The sequence below is a fragment of the Aspergillus luchuensis genome, chromosome 5 (genome assembly GCF_016861625.1).
Source record: "Aspergillus luchuensis IFO 4308 DNA, chromosome 5, nearly complete sequence".
Taxonomy (NCBI): Eukaryota; Fungi; Ascomycota; class Eurotiomycetes; order Eurotiales; family Aspergillaceae; genus Aspergillus; species Aspergillus luchuensis.
In genome coordinates, this window is record NC_054853.1 from 756,895 (window position 1) to 776,339 (window position 19,445).

Genomic DNA, 19,445 nt, shown 5'->3' on the forward strand with positions numbered 1-19,445 from the left:
GTGTAGATATCCACTGCGCTGTCCACATGGTCCCAGAGCGAACGTCCATGGAGTCGTTTAAATCTTCGCGAACATGCGAATCCCGTAGCTTATGAAGACTTTCTCTAGTTTGGCATGGGGAAGCACGTAAGCTCCACATCTCCGAAGTTATTGAGGGCCATGCGGGTCGATATGGTTCACCAATAGGACAGCCATTGACCTATCTCCGCTGGCCCGGTGGAATCAGTTTGTACGTATGCTAAGGGGCCAATTATCCCATGATCATCCCCATTGGTATTTGCCAATTCGCGAGACAGGCCCTTTGAAATAGGAGGACCAAAATCTGTCTTATTGTACCGCTCCGTGTGCCCAACGCCCATCAAATCTGCCCCTGAGAGGAAATATGATCTCTATTTTCTTGAATAATGATTTTATGTGCTTCCAGTCTGTCCCTCAGCCTCATGAGTCTCCTACTACTTCCTGCCGTATCATTACGGCTTGGCCAAGATCAAGCCCACCTTAAGCAAGGCGCGTGCGCCTCAGATTAAGGAACCGGCGCTCAGTGACTTGAGGGTACAGTAAGGTCTGGTGAATGGCCTCAGTTGCTTTCTTCGTTGGACCACTGGGCTGCACATACCGAAATATCTCTTCGGATGAAAATGGATGGCACACATGTAATGGTTTGAGCCACTTCCGACTCGGGGGACATATATAAGGCCTGAACCACCCATCCGAACCAAATCGTCCACCATGGCATGGCTGGACCTCACGCAAGACGCCACGGGCTCGTCCCTGGTCGATACGGGGCGGATGAACGAGATTGTGCAGTACATGAGTCATCCGGCCACGCAGTATCCTTCCCTGATCTCCTTCGTCGGCAACCATAATCGCATGCTGGCTTTACGCTCGCTTTTCCCCCATAATAATGTTCTCCGCAGAAGCTCAGCAGGGGTGATCCGACTGCACCTCAGCATCACTACCGCCCACACCGAATACCCGATCTGGTTCGCAGAGAGCAGGCTCCAGGATCTACGAGTAGTTGGTGAATGCTCCAAGCCCCCGGGGAAAGATGGCGTTCATCGATATTCCGTTAACAGGACTCAATTTCCTACCACCGATGTGACGGGTTCACTTCTGACGAGACTGGTGTTCCCGTGGATGCATGTCGTCTGTTTCTTTGTGGATGGGCTGGCGGGATTGGAGAGAACCAAGAGCCTGCTGGAAGCATTTCGAAGTCGGATACAGGCCGGGGCCTCTTCCGCCCCAGTTCGTATGCGCGTGATTGTGGTTCTCACAAAACCAACCGCCGTCTACAAAGCAGACCCTGTGGAGGTGCTCCAGGCCGTTCGGAGCGTCACGGACCCGGATCATGTATCATTGTCGGTGGTCGACCTTCGAGGCCGCCATCGGCTTTCAGGTCCAGCACTATTCGCTCCGTTGCAACGTCAGGTCCTTGATGAGCTCCAGCTCAGCCGGACTGAGCGACTTCAGCGGGGGTTGCTCTTCTCGGCAGTCCACCAGGCTTTCCTTTGGCACCGTTCCCTTCAAGGATCTCTCGACTCGACTGCGCGCCGGGTGGATTGTCTACGTCTCTCTCGAGAGAGGCTGCCCGTCAGTGGAACATTCAGCGAAGGTTTGACGGAACTCCTCGTGCAGTCCCGCAAGCTGAAGTGTCCGTTTCAAGAACTCTATTCATTCATGGCGTCCGCTCTGTTGATGGACGCCTATCCTCCTGGAATGCACCGTAAGTAGGGCTAGCCCAGGACTGCCTCACCACCACGGGTCCCGCACTGACAGAAACAGAGTTCCGACCGGACTATGTCTTTGATACGTTGTACCGAGATCTCTGCGGTAGCGCTTGGAGAACTGCTGGAGATCCCGATGGCAGCGGACACAGTGACGCCATCCGTAGTTATTTCGCTGAACAGTTCCGCCGTCTCAGCCCGGTGCACACCTCACGCGCTATCCGACAGGACGAATTGATTCGCTTCGGTCGGCGGTGGTCTGCTCTGACCTTACCCACGGCGTGTGTCTTCTGTCTTGGCCGATGGGCCGAGCATCAGACCCCTTGTCGACATGGTATATGTGATACCTGCGTGACGATGTTGGGCCAGCGGGCCCGCGGCGTGGAATACCACCGAGACCTTGCCCAGTGTCCCCTGTGTCAGGGCGCTCTTCAGTTGACGGTCTGTCAACTACCTCCGACCAAGCGCCCAGTCGTGCTGGCTCTCGATGGCGGCGGGATTCGGGGAATGGTCACCTTAGGCCTGTTGCGAGCGCTGGAGCAACGGCTTGCCGGCGCCATCACGCTGCCGGAGATCCCAGATCTAACCGCGGGCACCAGTGTTGGTAAGTCGCACCCTCTTTTGCCGTCATGGGCGGTCTCTCTGATTCGAATGCAAAAATCTCCAGCATGGTGACTAACTCGCCGAGAGCAGGTTCCGTTATCGGGACCGATCAGGTCTACAACAACACCTCGGCCGCAGAAGCATGTCGAAGATTTCCCGACTTGGCGCAATGCATATTCCAGCCTGCCTACTCCCTTTCCCGAATATGGCCTTGGTTGGGCTGCGTCCTGAATCTCGTGCGAGATGGTGCCTACGACTCCGGTGCGTTAGAGCGAACGCTCCAACAGGTCTGTCAGCAGGGGCGTCGGGTGTTTGATGTGATGCCGCCATTGGCGGCAGGACGTCGTCTCGCCATCGTTGCAAGCCGTATCTCTGACGGAAGGCCGGTTGTCTTCCCCAATTACCGTGGAGTGAGGCACGGATCTGTTGACTTAGCGTACCAAAGGATCGTCCCGCACGGCGAGAGCCAGAATCCGTTGTTACGGAAAGCGTGAGTTTTCCTCGAGCTTGTGTACAGAGTTATTGTTCACGAAACTGACAAAAGTAGCCTCAAATGCAGTACTGCAGCTCCCGGGTAGGAGACCTTCTCAATTCCTCAATTTTGCAGCAGTTTGTCTCTTGCTGACCCGACATAGGATTTTCCCATTCCAGTACTTGTTCGAAATTGGCGTTCTGCAGGATGGAGGCGTCCGTGCCAACAACCCGCACGGGATTGCTCAGGAGGAATGTCGAATTATCTGGCCATCCGCGCAGACGCACGACCTACTGATATCCGTGGGCACGGGATACGTCCCACCGGCCGAGGAGGGGACCGATTCGGCCCAGCATGGTTGCAGCTCCCTACAAGACAAGGCGCCCTTCCGGTTGTGGCGCGCGTACAACTCCTCTCCCTGTATGGACGGTGTAGAAGCTTTCAAGGAGGGATTAAATCATGTTGTCCATCCCCTCCGAGCCCATATCTTCCGGCTGGACCACGCTCTGGCGGATCTACCACGACTGAATGATGTGATGAGGGTTGCAGACCTCGCCAAGGAGCCGTACACGGTCCCAGACGAACTAGTACGAGCAGTTCTCACCACATGCTTCTTCTTTGAATTAGACGAAGGTTCGATGAGGGCACAAGGCCAATATCTTTGCCGGGGATCGGTCCTATGTGCGCGCCGCGAGCCACGGCGGATTCTCGAGCGCGTGTTGGTGGAATTTTCGGTCGCAGAGCTGCAGACGGGCCGCGGGGAGCACTTGGGTCGGTTGGACGACGATGATGGATGTATGGTCTGTGGATACTACCGCGAACAAGTTCGGTTTCACGTGGCCAGTCTAGATGAAGAAATATCGATTATGTTCAAGGGTTCATCAGGTCAGCAGCCAATCGGCGGGTTTCCAGCCACTGTACGGCAGGTTCTCCACCTCCAGCAATCGGATGCTGTATTTGGGCGATCCGATCACCAAATTGACCAGTGGCCGCCGCAGAGGATGTGTTACTGTCCGCGAGGTGTTAAACGGGTTCGTTTCGCCGAGCCAGCCCCGTCCCGGAAGAAACGGAGGGTGTAAAGCAGCGACAACTCGAAGTGATTACAATCTTACTTCTTTGTTTTTTTTTTTTTTTTTCTCCTTCCATTACAATTATTACTACTTAACATGCCGTATCTAAAAGAATGCACTTCTCATGACTGAAAGGAACAGCGTTATACTATTGTACAATCAGATGGAAGGAGGATGATTATATTTATGTAGACCCCCTCCATAGCGATATGCAGATTACCTACAACTATATCCTACCCGTTGTGTCTACTTGGTAATTAAGGAATGTTGTTGATCTAGGCGTGTTTCCGCTGAAGTCTAGAATGTCACTGAAATAAATTCCGAAAGACAAAAATGAAATCAAATTGAGGCGACAGTGCTCTTGCCGGCATGGAGCGCATCGCTGAGCCCGTCCAGCACGAGCTGGCCCAGTAGCGGTCAACCAACTTTACACCTCCAAGTGGACCATCACAGATAGGGGGATCATTGGCGAATGATATAGCCGACTAGCTCAGCCCTCCAACTAACTCCAACGCTGCCTCTCCAGCCTCCCAGGAGTACCACAGCACTAGGTACTCATTGGAGGAACTACCATCAGAGACCACCTTCCGCTTGGCAATCACTCGAATCGGGTTTATCCGGCCTTTCGGTGTGTTCTAATCCAGTCTCAGAAACTCGTCGATCACCAGCGAATGGATAGGGAGCGTCTCAGGCGCTTGTGCCACTTTATCACTTACGGGAATACAATCCTCGCTCTCTTCCTCAAGTTCATCGCTATGGTCTGACAGTGTCTCGGAGTCGGATATGATAAATTCACGGTCTTCAGTGTTTTCAGAAAGAAGAGGACTGTCGGTCGACCAGGAATCTTCGTGTTCCGATCCGCTGCATAGGGCAGAAGTCATCTTCTCCAATAGCACGCCGGCCTCCAGAGGAATGTACTGGATTCAGGATGATACAGTAATCACCTGCAATGGAATGAGTTTCCAATCTGTTACTAGTTACAGTATCTGGGGAACAATGGGAGGGTTCTAGATATCTGTCGATACCGTGCCAGTTTTAAAGCACTCGTCCCCTAAAACAGCGCCGATTAGGGCCTTCTGGATCACTAGCATTATAGAGTTTGCAGCCCGCTAGATAAGACCTGATTGCGCATTATAATCGTATGTCGAGGGCCCGGTCAACGATATGCGTTAATCGACCCATGGCGGTAGACGCATTCTCTCCCCCGTCCCTGCCCATTTTGCCCGCACCGTTCTCTACCCGCCACCATCCCTCAACTTCTTTCACAAGACCCCACCACGGATGTATTTATGCAGAACGATTGGGAAGAACGTAATTGACCATCATATCAGGTCTATATGATTTAACTATTCATTCTGACATTACCTGGGCTCTTTCCCCGAAGGTCACCATGTCTCACCCGCAACAACAATGTGCGGTCCGTGAATTTGTGTTTGGGGCCTAGTCTGCTGACTTCCTCATGGCTCAACTATAATGAGGGGAGATAGGCTATTCAGCGTTAGGCTGCGCTCAGTACGACGTTGTTCTTAAAAGATCAATAGCCAGGTCGCCATGATTCCCAGGATTGTCATCAAGCATGCGGCCAACACACCAAGCTCGCATCGAAACCGAGGAGAAGGCATTGGAAGCCTACCGCCAGGAGCGCTACCAGGGTAGCGCCCGAGTCCGCCTGGATTGTCTGACCTTCGAGAATGGCTTTGGTCGCTTGATGGACGACGGCCGAAATGCCCTCCGAATGGAGCAGATCCTTGAGATACAAGGGTGCCTCCGTATCAATCGAGAGTACCATGTGCCCGTCCTGGTCCAAGCCACGGACTGGGGCTCCCACATCAGGCTATTGCCGTGCGACACGGAGCCGTTTCCCGAGCTGATCGTGCCCTTGAACATGTCGCTGCGCGCCTTAGGCCACGAGAATGTCATCGCCGCAGCGCGAAAAAAGCTCTACGGCGAGAACCGATGGTGGGTGGTCGATGTGTATGTGGAGGATCCTAGTAAGTTGTCTTTGAAGTCATTCCGAGTCTCAGCGCGTGTGCCCCTCCCCGTTCACCTGCTAAGTGTGAGTCGCCAGATGAGCAACCACAAAGACAAACTCTCCATTCCCATCTCGTCCGCTCGCTCCGAGAGCATTTTCCAAACCAACGCCGACCGCCGGACGGATTGATCTACGAAAGAATTCGGTTTTATCAAGGAAAGCTGGGCCATCCGCCGGACGAACATGCCGAGGCGGTGTGGTGGACCGTCCTCCGACACGACCCCAAGAGTAAGAAGCATGTATATCTCCGGGCCTTTCTCCAACATCCCAGTTTACCTGCAGCATTTGATGCCCTGCTCCTTATTCCGGGGCTTTGGGCCAAAATGCAACTGGGCGTGCTGCATACCATGGTGTCACTGCGATGTGACGAGGTGAGTGGCCCAAGTGTCTACGAGATGAAAGACTCTTCTAAGAACCCGTTATCTCTAGCCCATCCTGTCCTACCTCGAAACCATCCGCACTGTCTGGATGGATCGTATTTTCGACGGGAGCAACACCCTTCCTGTTCACGCGGACGCAGAGACCGTTCACGCGCTGGAATCTCAAGTCCCAAAGCTCTCGGAACCGGACCGGGAATATCTGCGATCTCGGATGATGGACGACCGGACGTTATTTCCATCGATCGACGAGTCCGACACACGGGCGGCATTATGGGAGCGACTGAAGCAGATCGATACCCCTATTCCCACCCTAGGGACGTTCTTCCAGGACCTCCGTTTCTTAGGTGTTGCCAGCAAGGTGATGAAGGCTCTTCTTCTTCCACCAGAGGACCTGGGCTCGAAGAAGGCCAAGAAGATCACTATCGACTGTGAACTCGGTACGCAGCATCGGGCCGATGGCAGCGTGTCATTAAGAGAGACAAGACTGCAAGTACGGCGGGGGTTGCACGAGCTCTGGCGCTTCAGCTTCCAATACGGGCTTGACATGACCGAGATTGCACGTCGTCAGCCGCATAAGAGGAAGAAAGCGTGTAGCTCCTATCCTGTCCCGAATTGCTCGACATCGGTTGACCGAATGGCGTTGTGGCGCCACTTCTTCTGGCTGGCTGACCAACACGGATTTCGGATCCCGGCCATAGCCGAGTTTATGCCCGGACGAGTGACCCTGCCCACTCCGCAAACTCCGGAGGGCCTTGGTAGCACCGAACAGGATGAAGCAGTGAATCGACGTTGCGGTATCCCATACGCTGATACGGTCGATGCGGATCGCTTCGCCCTGGAAGGGGGCAGACTATGGCAGCCCTGGGAGTCCCCACAGGTTTCCGCTGTGTTCTTCCGACGGTCGCAGTTCCAGACCTTCTTTCGTTACCTTTGGGATAGGAGTGGAATCAATCAGGCTACAAACGCCGAGGACGAATCGGCAGCGAGCGAGGAAGCCGCGGCGGTAGATCCGGAGATCCCAGATTGTGATATTGAGCATCCGATGCCCTCGCCAAGTCTCTCACAGCTGCCTGAAAGAAGCAATTCAATCGATTGGTTCATGGAAATGTGGGACTGCGGGTTGGGAGGGATGGCAATGCCCGCGGGCGATCTAGTCGTGGTCGTCACCATCCCAAATCATGAACCAAGAAGACTTGCGCTGCCAAATGACGAATCACTAATCAACGAGCTTTTCCATGGTTTGAAGATGCGCAAGTTCAGCCTCCACAGTACAGATCACCGCAATGTAACAGAAGAGGAAAATCTCCACGTCTGGCATCTGAGGAACCCAGGCCAGAATGTTCTAGCCAGTTTGACCGAAGAGAATGTACAGGATTATACGACATCCGACGGGAATCGGCTTAAAAGGAGGAGGAAGGGGCTGTCTGAGGCCATAACTGACATAGTTGCATGGGTGGACGAGCAAATTTTCAGACTATCCACTCATGCTCTTACTTACAGTTGGAATGTACAAGAAGAGGAGGAGTATTGACTGGGCTGGGAAAGATTCAGTATGTTTCTCTTGTATCCACAATGGGTAAACCATGGCGACAAGAAAGACATCCTGGATCGATGGTGCAGTACTACAGCTTTAAGGCACTTCATATTATCATAGCGCAAGGACTATTCTCGGATTGTAGTACGGGAGTATGAATCACGAGCTCTCGTAGTACAATGTACCCCCCGGCTGGTAAAATGACATTTTCCGCAGTATACTCTGAGTATGATTGGTTGTCTTGACGGTGGTCGGTCTTTCTCTACAATCGCGAGCCTTGGCATTAATCCGAGTCATAACGCCCATGTTCCAGTCCAAGATGAACCATTACACTGAGTATATGAATTGTATGAGGCGGGTATGTTATAGGTCTTCTTCGCCTTAGATCATCTTTAATCATGCAATCTACTTGTTCGCATCAGCCTCTATGGCAGGAATTCAATCGCATAGATTAGGCCTCCCAAAACGTCATTAGTCAGCAGCATGCGGCAAAACATGAATACTCGATCATTGGGTATATGGCGATACGTTGTGGGGCGTGGTTGATATGTCGGTCTATGCTGTACGGTTTACCATTTTCTGTTCCCAGGTCTTGTACTTCAGTAGTTACAGGACCGGTTCGATCTGTGCAACGCCGGGTATAGCTCTTTCAATTTGGAGCAAGTGTATTTCATGTGTCCCAAAATCCAAGTATTGTGAGGCCCCACACCTCCATTTTCCCTTTATGTTTACAATATTGTCTTCGAAAGCTTACGCAGATTTTGCCCAACAAAACTCCATACGGTCGTTATTCTGGACCCTAACCAAATATATTGAAGGACGATTAGCTGCCGGACAATTTTTCGTTTTGATGGGGTGGGAAACATTGCAGCGTTGTAAAGGGCCGCTGCTGTCAAGATGTACCTTTTCAAATCGGCACATCCTTCTTTGCAGCTTGTAGCTCCTGTGTCAGAGAAGCCACATCCATTTCAACAAGGAGGGCCTCCCAAGAGTCGTCCACAAATTCTGGTTGTGCAAGGGTTGCATCGACTAGACCCAGGTCTTGCCCCAGCTAATGGCGGAGGAGTGTCTCAGCTGTCGGCCGAACCGGACAATGGAGAGACGCCATGCTCTCCCGATTGTCACCTGTTATAAATGGGATTTCTGGTGTGTGTAGAAACCACGGTCTAGAACTTGTCAAGGACACCAAGTCACCCTAGCCCAGGATCGGAACTACAGACAGGAAATTGTGAACATCCGATGCCTTCCAGAAGGTCGGACCGAGATGGAAGGCATCTTGGACACTATCAACCAACTATCCTACCCTGCTTTTCCACGTCTTCTGGAGTCATATTACAATACGAGCCTGTGTTATCCGGTTATGGAAACCGGTAGAAATCAAAGTGGACAATATGTTTACCGCTCCGTGGCCGATCAAGGAGACTGAGCTGCCATACATTCACCGGACGGTAACTAAGACTATCAATCGTCTGACAACAGTTACTGTAATAATTGTCGAGCCTGGAACCTTGAGAAAATACAATTCCTTCGTGACCGGGGAACAATCCTAGCCGCAGTGTAGCCTAAAACAGTCTGCTTAAACAGAAGGGGCAAGTCCGCTTCAGTAAATCGATCCCTTCCACGTCGTTCTCAGAGTATGGTCAATTGACGTAGCACACTGCCCGGTGTGAAACAAGGCTAAGAGATATGAACGTCTGACATGAGTGCTGAACAAATTGACATTAACCGCCCTGGCAACGATCATAAGGAGCCTGATGGCTACAGGTGCCGGACCGGACAGGTGGAGCTCCGAGATCCAAAGTTCCCTTGAAGACCTGACCGTCAAATCTCTGGACGAGTTAATGAAGCTAATGTCGTGGCAAAACGACGGGACAGCTATTGATAGCAGTTTCAGGGTTCATTCCCCGAGACTGTGATAGACGCGAGGAGCCCGGAATTCTGCGTCCAAGTCGTAAACAAGAAGGCCAAATACGATATGGAACTATTATATTTACAGTAGCAGCCATGATATGTAGGCTTCTGCTCCAATACAGTTCCCCAGTCAGAACCGATAAAGGCTCCACGGCCTAGCAGATGGCAGCAGTAAGGTCTAAGGAATATCCATTGCGTGGCTGGGCGCCTATCCTTCCAAACAACGGTTTCATGGCGCCCTTTTACATCATTTCATTATCTCTGGTATATCACAACGCATTGCGTAGGGTGATATCGGATATTCCTAATTTATTGCATCTAGGCTGAATGTCCGTAGAGAGGTATGTCACGCAAAGTACAAGGGAAGCGCACTCTTTGGCAAATTCTACGAGTATAGGGGCTATCCAAGAAGCTGATCCGAATGTTTCCATTGCGCAAATATGTACTTTGAGGCTATCGACATCCATCTATGTCGTAGACGGCTCCACAGGCTTCCCTAGTGGCGCAGTCTTGGCAAGAGAGTTCTCGGGCGGAAATGTGATTTCGTGGAAGATGGTCTTGTTCGCCAAATCTACTAGTACCTTTAGGCCTCCCTCCCCGGTCACTTGCTCAAAAAAGGTGTGCTTTCAAGTCAGTTGCCGCATCGCATGACGAGGCTGGAATATGAACCAACTTACTTGCACCAACTTATCCAAGCATCGCGCGGAGGTGCTCTTGGCCAGCGCCGATTGAAAGCTTCGGATCTCCTGGCTCCAAGTAAAATTGGAGCCATTTTTCTGCATGATCTTCTCGAAAATCGACCGGAGAGCATTGAATGTAGAAGTCATTGCGTCGGCACGGGAAGGGTCGACTTGGCGACTGTTCTCGATACCCGCTATACCTCACTCGATATCAGTGTCGTGCGGTCTGTCGCTGGGACGGACATACCAATTTTTACTTCACCCTCCTCGGTGAATAAGATATCTCGAGGTGTGAGGCTGGCCAGCTCCCTGGACTGGCCGCGTAAGAATTGAAGGCACCTGAACACCTGTGAACCATGAATGAAAGATCTTGTGCCTAGTAGGATGGGAACGGCACCTACTGGCCACAAGATCTGGGCCACTTCACTTTCGGTGATGCGACAGCTCAGCGCTAAAGCTTCGTGGAGAGTGCACTCGAAGGGCTCCCACATAAGAAGATATCGTTCTGCATACTGGAACACATCTAGAAGGCGCGGGATACTGCGATGAGCTAGCCGATCAATCATTTGGACACACATCTCTATCGCCGATCGCTCCACGGCCTGCATCTGGATGTGGACTAAGGTGGCCTTATTCTTTCGATGCCTAGCCAGCACCATGATTCGCCCATAGTAGATGCAGGCGCGAGGTTCATATATTTCCCAAGGGCTTCGTGCTAGAATTTCACGGGGCGCCGGATTGGGAGTCAAATGCTGTGGCGGTGGACAGTTCAGCCCAGAAGTGGCACGACTGGACGTCTGGTCGCTTGGGACGCGATGCGAGGCATTGCTCGGAGGTTCATGTTGCGTAGAGACCACGAGCGGCCGCATTCCCCCAAACCAGACGGTGCCACGAACGTCTCTCTTCGCGGCTGGCATGGCTGACTCAATGGAAGTCAGAGGTACGAGCGTCCGCCTTCGCATCCAGGATACATCTCGTTAATAAGTTCTACCAATGTTGTCACTGGGTTTTGCATCGTCTGGAACGTAACGAAGACACGGCAATTATATGCTCTACCGGGACCTTCCGGGCATCAATGCCCCCCTCACGAGACGGCATTGTTTACCAAACCCTTCATTCCGAAGGCTTATCCGCAGTTCTACCGAGCAATACTCCTGTAGTCGGAATTTGAAGTAGCCAATAACTCACGGTCGCTTACCAAATATTACATCAATACTCCCGTCCTGGTTTTCAAACTCGTCAAGGATAGTGAGGTTAGTGAGCGGTGGAATGAAATTTCGACGGTCGCTGCACGTACAGTCCACACTAACAGTCTTACTGGTACGACTAATTCAAGGACCAGAGAGTTAACCCAACAAGGCAACTTGAAGAAAAATAGATGGTTTTCTATTCCACGGTTGTTCGTGGGAAGTTGCCAAGGATGGCCGGTAGCCGATGCCGACGCCAGGGAAGGTTTCATCGCATTCAAAGGGGACATGCCAGCCTTCGAAAAGTCTGGTTCTGATTTGCTCGAAGTCAAAGCTTCGCTAATCAACAGCTTGTAGGGTCAGGTGAATTTCCGGGATGGGTTATTCTGTGAAATGCTGGGCATGCCGTCCTCAAGAGGAATGTGAGAATCGTACATCCAAGATCACGAGGCTCACATTCGCGCCCGTATGATGTTGCCAGACTGATGCGGATTTTACCCGCGTCCAACCGTCGTCCTGCTGTGGGCCTTTCGATACCTGGCCAGTGCGTATCAACACTGGCTCCTGAATAATGCTTTGCTAGTTTCCGATCGGAGAATCTGAGGGTGGGCAATAGCAAGACCGATTCAATCCCCCACCCCCTCGACCCTCTTGAGGTATAAAGCCAGTACCTCCGTCTTGTCATCTTGCAGTTGCAGCCGCAGCCGCTCTGTCCGTTAAAATCCAACAACTATTTTTGTCATGACAGATCTGCGCACGAAACGCCCACGGACTCTCTGGTTGGGCAGGGATTCATCAACTCGGTCTGAAGAGTCTCGATCATCGACAGAACCGAACACTGAAGAAACGCCAAAACCAATCCCGGCCACCAACAATCGCAGTGATATCACACTATTCAACTGCTACGAAGAGAACCCGTGGAGCGTGTACGAACCACGAGCCAAAATCTGTCGCAAGCAACCAATCACCCTGGCCCAGCATCGCAAGCACAGACAGAATATTGTACACATCCGATGCCTTCCCATTGACCGACCTCAGGTCCAAAGCCTGTTAGAGACGATCAGACGTCTTTCTCACCCCATATTCCCACGGCTTCTGGAGTCGTACTACCACACGGGCGAGCTGCACCTGATTTGGGAACCGATGGAAATCACGTTGAACTACATTTTAACCGCCCAGTGGCCGGTCAACGAGACCGAGCTGGCATACATTCTCCGGTCGGTGAGTGTTGCCAGCGGCCATTGTGCGACGGGAAGGCAATGGATACTAACCCAAGCAGACCCTTGACGGCATTAGATTCCTTCGGGATCAGGGAAGAGCATTGGCCATCCTAGAGGCGGAGACAATCCTCTTGGACCGAAGGGGCCATGTCCGCCTTGGTAATTACGTCTCTTTGATCGTCGCTACGAACATTGTCAACTGACTTGGCGCACTAGCTGGGGTCGAGCAGAGCTACCCGATCTCAGCATCCGATATGAATGCCGAGACGCTGAGATTGACCGCGCTGGCTACAATCACGAGGAGCCTGATGGCCACTGGTGCAGGACAGGTCAGATGGAGCTCTAAGGTCCGGGCCTTCCTCGAAGATCTGACCACCAAGTCTTTGGATGAGTTGATGCAGGTAAGTGGGCAGCTAAGAGATGGAGCAATAGTTGGTAACAGAGTCCTAGGATACATTTCTCGAAGCAGCAACGGACGAAAGAGATCTAAAGCTGTGCGTCCATGTTGTGAACAAAAAAGCCAGAAACGATCTTGTATTACTCTGACCGGTCTGGATTCGATGGCATCCATCATCATCTAGACATGTTTGTAGGTGATGTTTTCACAGCAAATGTTGAGGAACCATTCAAGCTGACAGCGTCTTTCTTGTGGTTATGCACTTCCCTTCGTGAACAGTTGGTTGGTAACTCGTGTAAGCCATAACTGCTGCAAACTTATTCCTGTTCTCACAACACTACCAGACATAAATTAGGCTTGAGTTCTGCAATATTATCCCTCAGATATTTAAGATCTACACAGAGGTTTGAGTGGTCGATACACGCTGGGTACTAGGGAGGCATACTCTTTGGCTATCACGGCAGCAAGTGAGATGCATCGGGACACCCGTATCCAGCATCTCAAGCCATGTACAGTAACGGCCTACATCAGTTTGGTCTCAGTATCAGCTATGCCGTAGACGGCCTCAGAGATTTTCCTGGTGCCCCAGCTCTGGAGAAAGTGCCCTCACGCCGAACGATGACTCCGTGAAAAACTGTTTCATTCACCAGCTCTACCAGTAGCTTCAGGACTCTTGCCCCGGCCACTTGTTCAAAAAAAAGTCGTGCTTTCCGGTCAGCCGGCTGGCATGGCCGGCTCAACTGAAAGTCAGAGACACGAGCGCCCGTCCCCGTGTCCAGATACTTTTCGTAGATGACCTCACGTCACTACATAAGGAGTATGCTCACTATATGTTGTCTAGGAGAGTGTGTCAGGAAGCTAGTGCGACTATATGGTCTACCTACAGCCGCCACGGGCATCCCTTTGGTTGAAAGCACGACATGTCCCAATGACCACAAAGGCTAAAACAACAAGGCCACCTAAAGATAGAATTTGACAGTCGTTCGGGGGGAATAGTGAAGGATGGCCGGAAGCTGATCGCTACCTTGGGGGGAGTGTACTGCATTTCTAAGAATGGACATGCCAGTCCTCGAGAACCCCGGCCTTGGTTTGTTCGACGTCAAAGGCTTGCTAATTCACCGGCTTAATCAACAGCTTGCAGAGTATAACCGGGGACTTGCATTGGATTTGGGGGCTTCTAGGTCGGCTATCTTGGCCGATGAGGATGGTGCGCATGGTGCGGTCTGCGAAGACGTCGGGCCTGTCTTTTGTTCGTTCCATCTAAATGATACCTTAGTGAACGTTGCGTCAAGAGAACCCAACTCACGCCTCATAGCAAGCTCGGTAGCTTCGCAACACGGATGGATCGATGTGCTAGAACGGAGTCCCTGGCATTGGTCAGCCCCCTCTATCTAGAATGCAGTTGTCGTTTGCAGAGCCATACCAGCTGACCATACCACGACTCTGAGTCCCTTTGGTGAATTACAAGTCCCCATGTCTATGATCTGTCAATGCAAACCACCCGGTATCCTTATAAGGCTTGGGTCATTCGTCTGCTCACCATGGCGGTAGACAATGCCCATACAGTCATAACTATGGCAAGAAGCATGACTGAATCTGAGAGTAGAATTCTGTGTGCTGTACTTTCACCAGCTGCTGTCCTCGGTGAAATGGAGTAAGGAAGAATCGAGGAAGAAGTTCATGCTCTCCATATATGTTGCCTAATTTGCTCATTTGGCAAATGCGCAACCTACACCGTCTATCATTTGGAAAAGAGATCAGGATCTGTTGCGTGAGATGCTCAGATGCGATCAGTATGTCCACACTTTTTGCACCCTGGTCAATTTGGCGGACATCCCGACAACCCCACTTTTGGTAGGGTTGGATTGGAAATAGGTTCTGATGTTGGGGTGGAATGCTGCTGGCGGGACGAATTCTCATGGGTCAATATTGGCCCGGAAAAATAAATGCCCGGCACGGCCATGCTCGACATTGAATCATGTGAAACCGGAAGCATCGGAGCAAATTATCCCCTGCTGACCTGGGTTTGATGAGCGATCCCTTAGAGTGGGCAATATATTCAATTTAGGCGTGCCTGTCGATTCTCTATGTGTCTCGTGGAGTTATCAGAAGCCGGTTGTGCCGGACACGCTGGAGTAGCTAGTCCTGGTCATGTTACATATATATATTTATAAAGAAACATTGGCCATTTATGTACGAAATGTATAGACTATTGATGTGCATGATTATTGTACCATCGCGAGCGACAAGGCTCACATTGTAGCCTAGGGTAATCGTATATACACATTCCAGTATACCCATGTGTTGGTATCTTTGCTTTACGCTCTAAGTCCAGTGGTCGAAACCCCAGGACATAAATATTCCTTCGGTGCGCAGTCGGATTTTCTAGGCGGGCATCAAGTTGAACCCCTGAAACAACTTCCCGAAAAGGACTAAGTTCGGTCCTTCCCGAGCCCCAGCAAATGTTGCTGGCCCAAGGCAACAACGATCGACCAGAGGGCCGGACCAGAGGGCGGTGAAAAGACGTGCGGGCCTGGGCATCTGAACAGATTAATGCCCGCACAGATTGAGCAATCCCGTTCCCGGAGACGGTATCGCAAATATTTGACCGTGTCTACTCGGTGATTCTTTATCATCTTTACCCATCTCTCGCCATATTTTGACCATATCTTCACCATTCCTTGCCACTTTACCTCTTATCTCTCACTTCCCCCACTTGCCTCCCTGTTTCTATTTTTTCCTTTTCCTTTTTCCCTTCTGTGACCCGCTTCATTTGCCCTAGGCCTGGTCTGCAGGTCATCCAGCTCCCCCACTCCATGGGCCGCGATCAGCACCTCAAAAGGCGATCATCACATTCTGAAAGACGCATATTCGCATCCAGCCTGGTCAATCCCTCTTTAGCGTGGAGCCGAGTCATGCTGCGCCAGAGGCAAAGCACGATTGGGAGATTCGGGCCTTGATGTGCGGTGCAGAGTCATCCGAAGGATCGGGCATTGTGTGCATCACAAATTGACCTCCGGCCACAAGAGAGCATCAGCAAGCACCAGCGGGGAGTTTTGTGTCTTCAGCCACGCACAACACAACCCCACTGGTCACTATCATAAGACTCATCACGAGAGCTAGAACGGTAATCTTTTCGGATTGATTTGCCCGATTCCGAGCCATCTGGCTCCCGGGTTCCCGTATCCAGGGTTGGCCCGGTCTCGCTGGGCTGCCTCATTGTTGCAAGATCTCGTCCCCACGCAGTAACAACACGGGCAATGTCCGAGGGCCTGTCATGCATGACCCATCACCAAGACAAGGTCGGTATCTGCATTTATTTGTGGGGCGACATTGGATACGGAAGACCCTGGCTTTTCTGACTCGTTGACCACAGGAATCGACGCTCCTGAGGCTGTGATCGAGGTTGGTGATGAAACGGTGCCCCCCTATCTAGAGGAGGAATACAAGCCAAACGTTCACTTTAAAAAGAGAGCGAACAAGAAGAAAGGACGTAAGGACGAGGAGTCATGGGGATCTTATCACCCTAAAACTACCACGAATTCAGTGATATGCTAGTGGAGGCGATGGACGTCGAAAGCAGAGGAAGTCCAACTGCGGTTCTATGAGGATGCACTTGAAGGGATTGTGTATAGCATCGGTTTTCTTCGATGTTTTCAAGTGTTCTTATGGAGGCAGCTAATGTCTAACGTTTGCGTTCCGCCAACGAGAAAGAAAGTAGTTAGATTTACAAGAGGTAGTCAAGTATTGAAATCAATTTCATGTCAGGCCACTGATCTGTACACAGTCGCAAGAGAGCGTATGGATACAAATCTGCCCTAGTTAACACTAGAATCGTTTAACTTGACTATCATATCTTTTTCCGAAGCGGGAGCTTCTCTTCTGTATTCCGGAAGTCGCTCTCATGGCGGATCGGCGCTGTACAGGTACACTGGAATTAGATCGCACAATTCCACGTTTGCTCAGGTGGATATCTGGGCGATTAATTGGCACCAGCAATCGCCGAGCGGGACGAGTTTATTACTGGTTCGAGCATTATTCTGGGATCTGTCCGGACAGGATAGGAAAGTCTGCCAGTAGATCATTGATGTGGCAATAAGCCAGGGGCTGGGGGCGCGGCATGGGCCGCCCCGCCAACCAGAGCCAGCCAGGTGGAGTGACGGGCAATGTCATGTGATTCCCAGCCGGGTTTCGAAGACTTGCTTTGTCCTCCCGGTTCCATCTACACCTATTACTGCATGTATCAGGATGTCTGCGAAGCTACCTCTTATCAACCCCTACAATTCAATCTCAGAAGGACTAGTCTCCGAACTCAAAGCTGCGCTTTATCGGTTTGGAGCTTTCCGGTTAGCAGCCCCTGAAACCACACAAAGTCGTCGCGACGCTGTTATCGAAAATGCAGGCTAAGCTCACATTCCAACAATAGTATTCGTCTCTGACCGCCTCTTTTAGGCTCGGGATTTTTTTAGACAGCCAGTGGCAGCTAAGGCAGGCATAACGGGATACTCTCCCTTTGCGTCGGAGCGTGTTCGCGGCCGGACCGAGATACCCAAAGAAAGTATCTATTTTTTCCGAAATGGTGCCGAGTCAAAGTATCCCAAGGGGCCATCTTCCAACCTGTATCGCTCCGTCAAATGTCTTCATGAGGTAGTACTAGCCACTCCTGCAAACGTGCATTGTGCTGACTTACCCTTTCCTTCAAGGAGTGGACGCCTATAAGGCTGCATTTGTTGAAGACTATGTCGCAAGCACTGGATGCGGACGTTCACCTTACGGGTACTACACTTCTCGATTCTGTTACCATCGGAGTCCACTACTATGATTCTCAAAGCCTTCCTGACCACAGCGCTTATTTCAGCCCCCCTCATATGGATAGCGGGACATTGACAGTTCTATTCCGGTCTTATGATGAGACCGACGGCCTAGAAATTGCTGATCTTGAAACGACGAAGAAACAAGACAGTGAGGGGGTCGGATCGGAGGCGTCTTTTATTCCAGTTCCTACGTTGGGGGATGGAATGCCCGAGGTCGTTGTCTTTGCAGGCACTAGACTCCAGCGTTTGCTTGGGCGTGACCGAGTCCGGGCTTGCGTGCACAGAGTGCGTGGTCCCGGCCCGGGAGGCCACAGTAGCTCTGGCGTACGACGATTGAGTATCGCAATGTTCTGCGCTCCCTCTGTGCCATCTGTCCCACCGCTTTTGTCGTCCTCTTGACCAAGTGGACATTTGTGGGCCCGGCTCTCTATTGTGTCCTTTATTCAGCTAAAGCAAGATCCATGTTATTATCATGACAAATGCTACCACCACTGCATACCACAAGAATATAAGAATAATAATCTTCAAATCACCCCGGCAGCTGGTCTCTGCGCTTCGCTTCCTTCAATTTCCTCCGGCCAATAATATCTAGAGATCGCAGCTGATTTTGGTAATCGTTAAGGATGTGGCAAGCATGGTCGCTGCTGTTGGTCCCGGGCTCCTCTTGTTGAGGCTCGAGCTCTCGACGGGCAGCAGCTGATACTTCCTCCCAGCAAGGCCGACAAGTCTCTATCTTTTGAGTGCCTGTTCTGACTGCAGAATGCAGGGCGAATCTTCTAGAATGTTAGCCGTGTCTCACCAGTCACTGATGGAACACTAACAGATATCTCGGCGCTCTTAGGGAACTACTCTCATGTTAAAGTGGATATAATATCCGAGCAAGGGTCATATACTTACTGGACAATCCAGGTACGACCGATCTTGGGGCTCTTCAGGATCGCCTGCAATACACAGGAATTTTGCAGTACCGGCTCCAGCTCTCCTTCCGGGAAACGTTTCAGCTTGCCATCCGAAATATACACAATAATCATCTGCCCTTCTTTCGCGTGTTCAAGTGGAATAAGACCTTCGGACGTAGGAACACACATCTCCCAGCTATCGGTTACAAGTACCCACTCAATCAAGAATGTACCACTGATGTCGGCGTCATGGAGTATTTGTTTTGTGTTCACTGCCAGACAGGAGACAGTTTCCTCTGTAGTGCAGATTGACATAGCTCATCGGATATTGGCAGCGTATAGAGAAGAGAGAAAATGGACATTGTGTCTGTGCGGAATGAAGAATAGGTCCCGCCTTTAATCTACAAGAGCTCAGTATAGATCGCCTGGCCTCCCTACTGGTCCACCAGGTGAGAGAGAGGGCCCTTCGATTGGCGTAAGGATACTAATCGACTAGGCCCAATTAGGACAGATTTTGTACGT

The 19,445-nt window shown here is 51.3% G+C and overlaps 7 protein-coding genes across 7 annotated transcripts; 4 read left to right on the plus strand and 3 right to left on the minus strand.

The window, feature by feature from the left end:
- Positions 1-729: 729 nt before the first annotated feature.
- Positions 730-3,878, plus strand: AKAW2_50271S (patatin-like phospholipase family protein; the record flags this gene model as incomplete). The annotated part of the gene is made up of 5 exons (XM_041690070.1): positions 730-1,723; positions 1,783-2,328; positions 2,418-2,817; positions 2,875-2,901; positions 2,963-3,878. 5 exons carry the CDS (start codon positions 730-732, stop codon positions 3,876-3,878), a joined length of 2,883 nt encoding a protein of 960 aa, XP_041543692.1.
- A 1,567-nt stretch (positions 3,879-5,445) lies between these two features.
- On the plus strand, positions 5,446-7,812 carry AKAW2_50272S (uncharacterized protein; the record flags this gene model as incomplete). The annotated part of the gene is made up of 3 exons (XM_041690071.1): positions 5,446-5,860; positions 5,938-6,272; positions 6,331-7,812. The coding sequence occupies 3 exons, from the start codon at positions 5,446-5,448 to the stop codon at positions 7,810-7,812; spliced, it is 2,232 nt and encodes a 743-aa protein (XP_041543693.1).
- Positions 7,813-10,193: 2,381 nt separating this feature from the next.
- AKAW2_50273A (uncharacterized protein) lies at positions 10,194-11,368 on the minus strand (the record flags this gene model as incomplete). Its single annotated transcript, XM_041690072.1, has 4 exons — positions 10,194-10,349; positions 10,404-10,600; positions 10,654-10,753; positions 10,808-11,368. The coding sequence occupies 4 exons, from the start codon at positions 11,366-11,368 to the stop codon at positions 10,194-10,196; spliced, it is 1,014 nt and encodes a 337-aa protein (XP_041543694.1).
- A 966-nt stretch (positions 11,369-12,334) lies between these two features.
- On the plus strand, positions 12,335-13,394 carry AKAW2_50274S (uncharacterized protein; the record flags this gene model as incomplete). Its single annotated transcript, XM_041690073.1, has 3 exons — positions 12,335-12,814; positions 12,873-12,972; positions 13,030-13,394. The coding sequence occupies 3 exons, from the start codon at positions 12,335-12,337 to the stop codon at positions 13,392-13,394; spliced, it is 945 nt and encodes a 314-aa protein (XP_041543695.1).
- A 1,388-nt stretch (positions 13,395-14,782) lies between these two features.
- Positions 14,783-15,130, minus strand: AKAW2_50275A (uncharacterized protein; the record flags this gene model as incomplete). Its single annotated transcript, XM_041690074.1, has 1 exon — positions 14,783-15,130. One exon carries the CDS (start codon positions 15,128-15,130, stop codon positions 14,783-14,785), a length of 348 nt encoding a protein of 115 aa, XP_041543696.1.
- A 2,328-nt stretch (positions 15,131-17,458) lies between these two features.
- On the plus strand, positions 17,459-18,423 carry AKAW2_50276S (uncharacterized protein; the record flags this gene model as incomplete). Its single annotated transcript, XM_041690075.1, has 3 exons — positions 17,459-17,608; positions 17,663-17,857; positions 17,914-18,423. 3 exons carry the CDS (start codon positions 17,459-17,461, stop codon positions 18,421-18,423), a joined length of 855 nt encoding a protein of 284 aa, XP_041543697.1.
- A 130-nt stretch (positions 18,424-18,553) lies between these two features.
- On the minus strand, positions 18,554-19,238 carry AKAW2_50277A (uncharacterized protein; the record flags this gene model as incomplete). Its single annotated transcript, XM_041690076.1, has 3 exons — positions 18,554-18,797; positions 18,846-18,869; positions 18,922-19,238. 3 exons carry the CDS (start codon positions 19,236-19,238, stop codon positions 18,554-18,556), a joined length of 585 nt encoding a protein of 194 aa, XP_041543698.1.
- Positions 19,239-19,445: the final 207 nt, after the last annotated feature.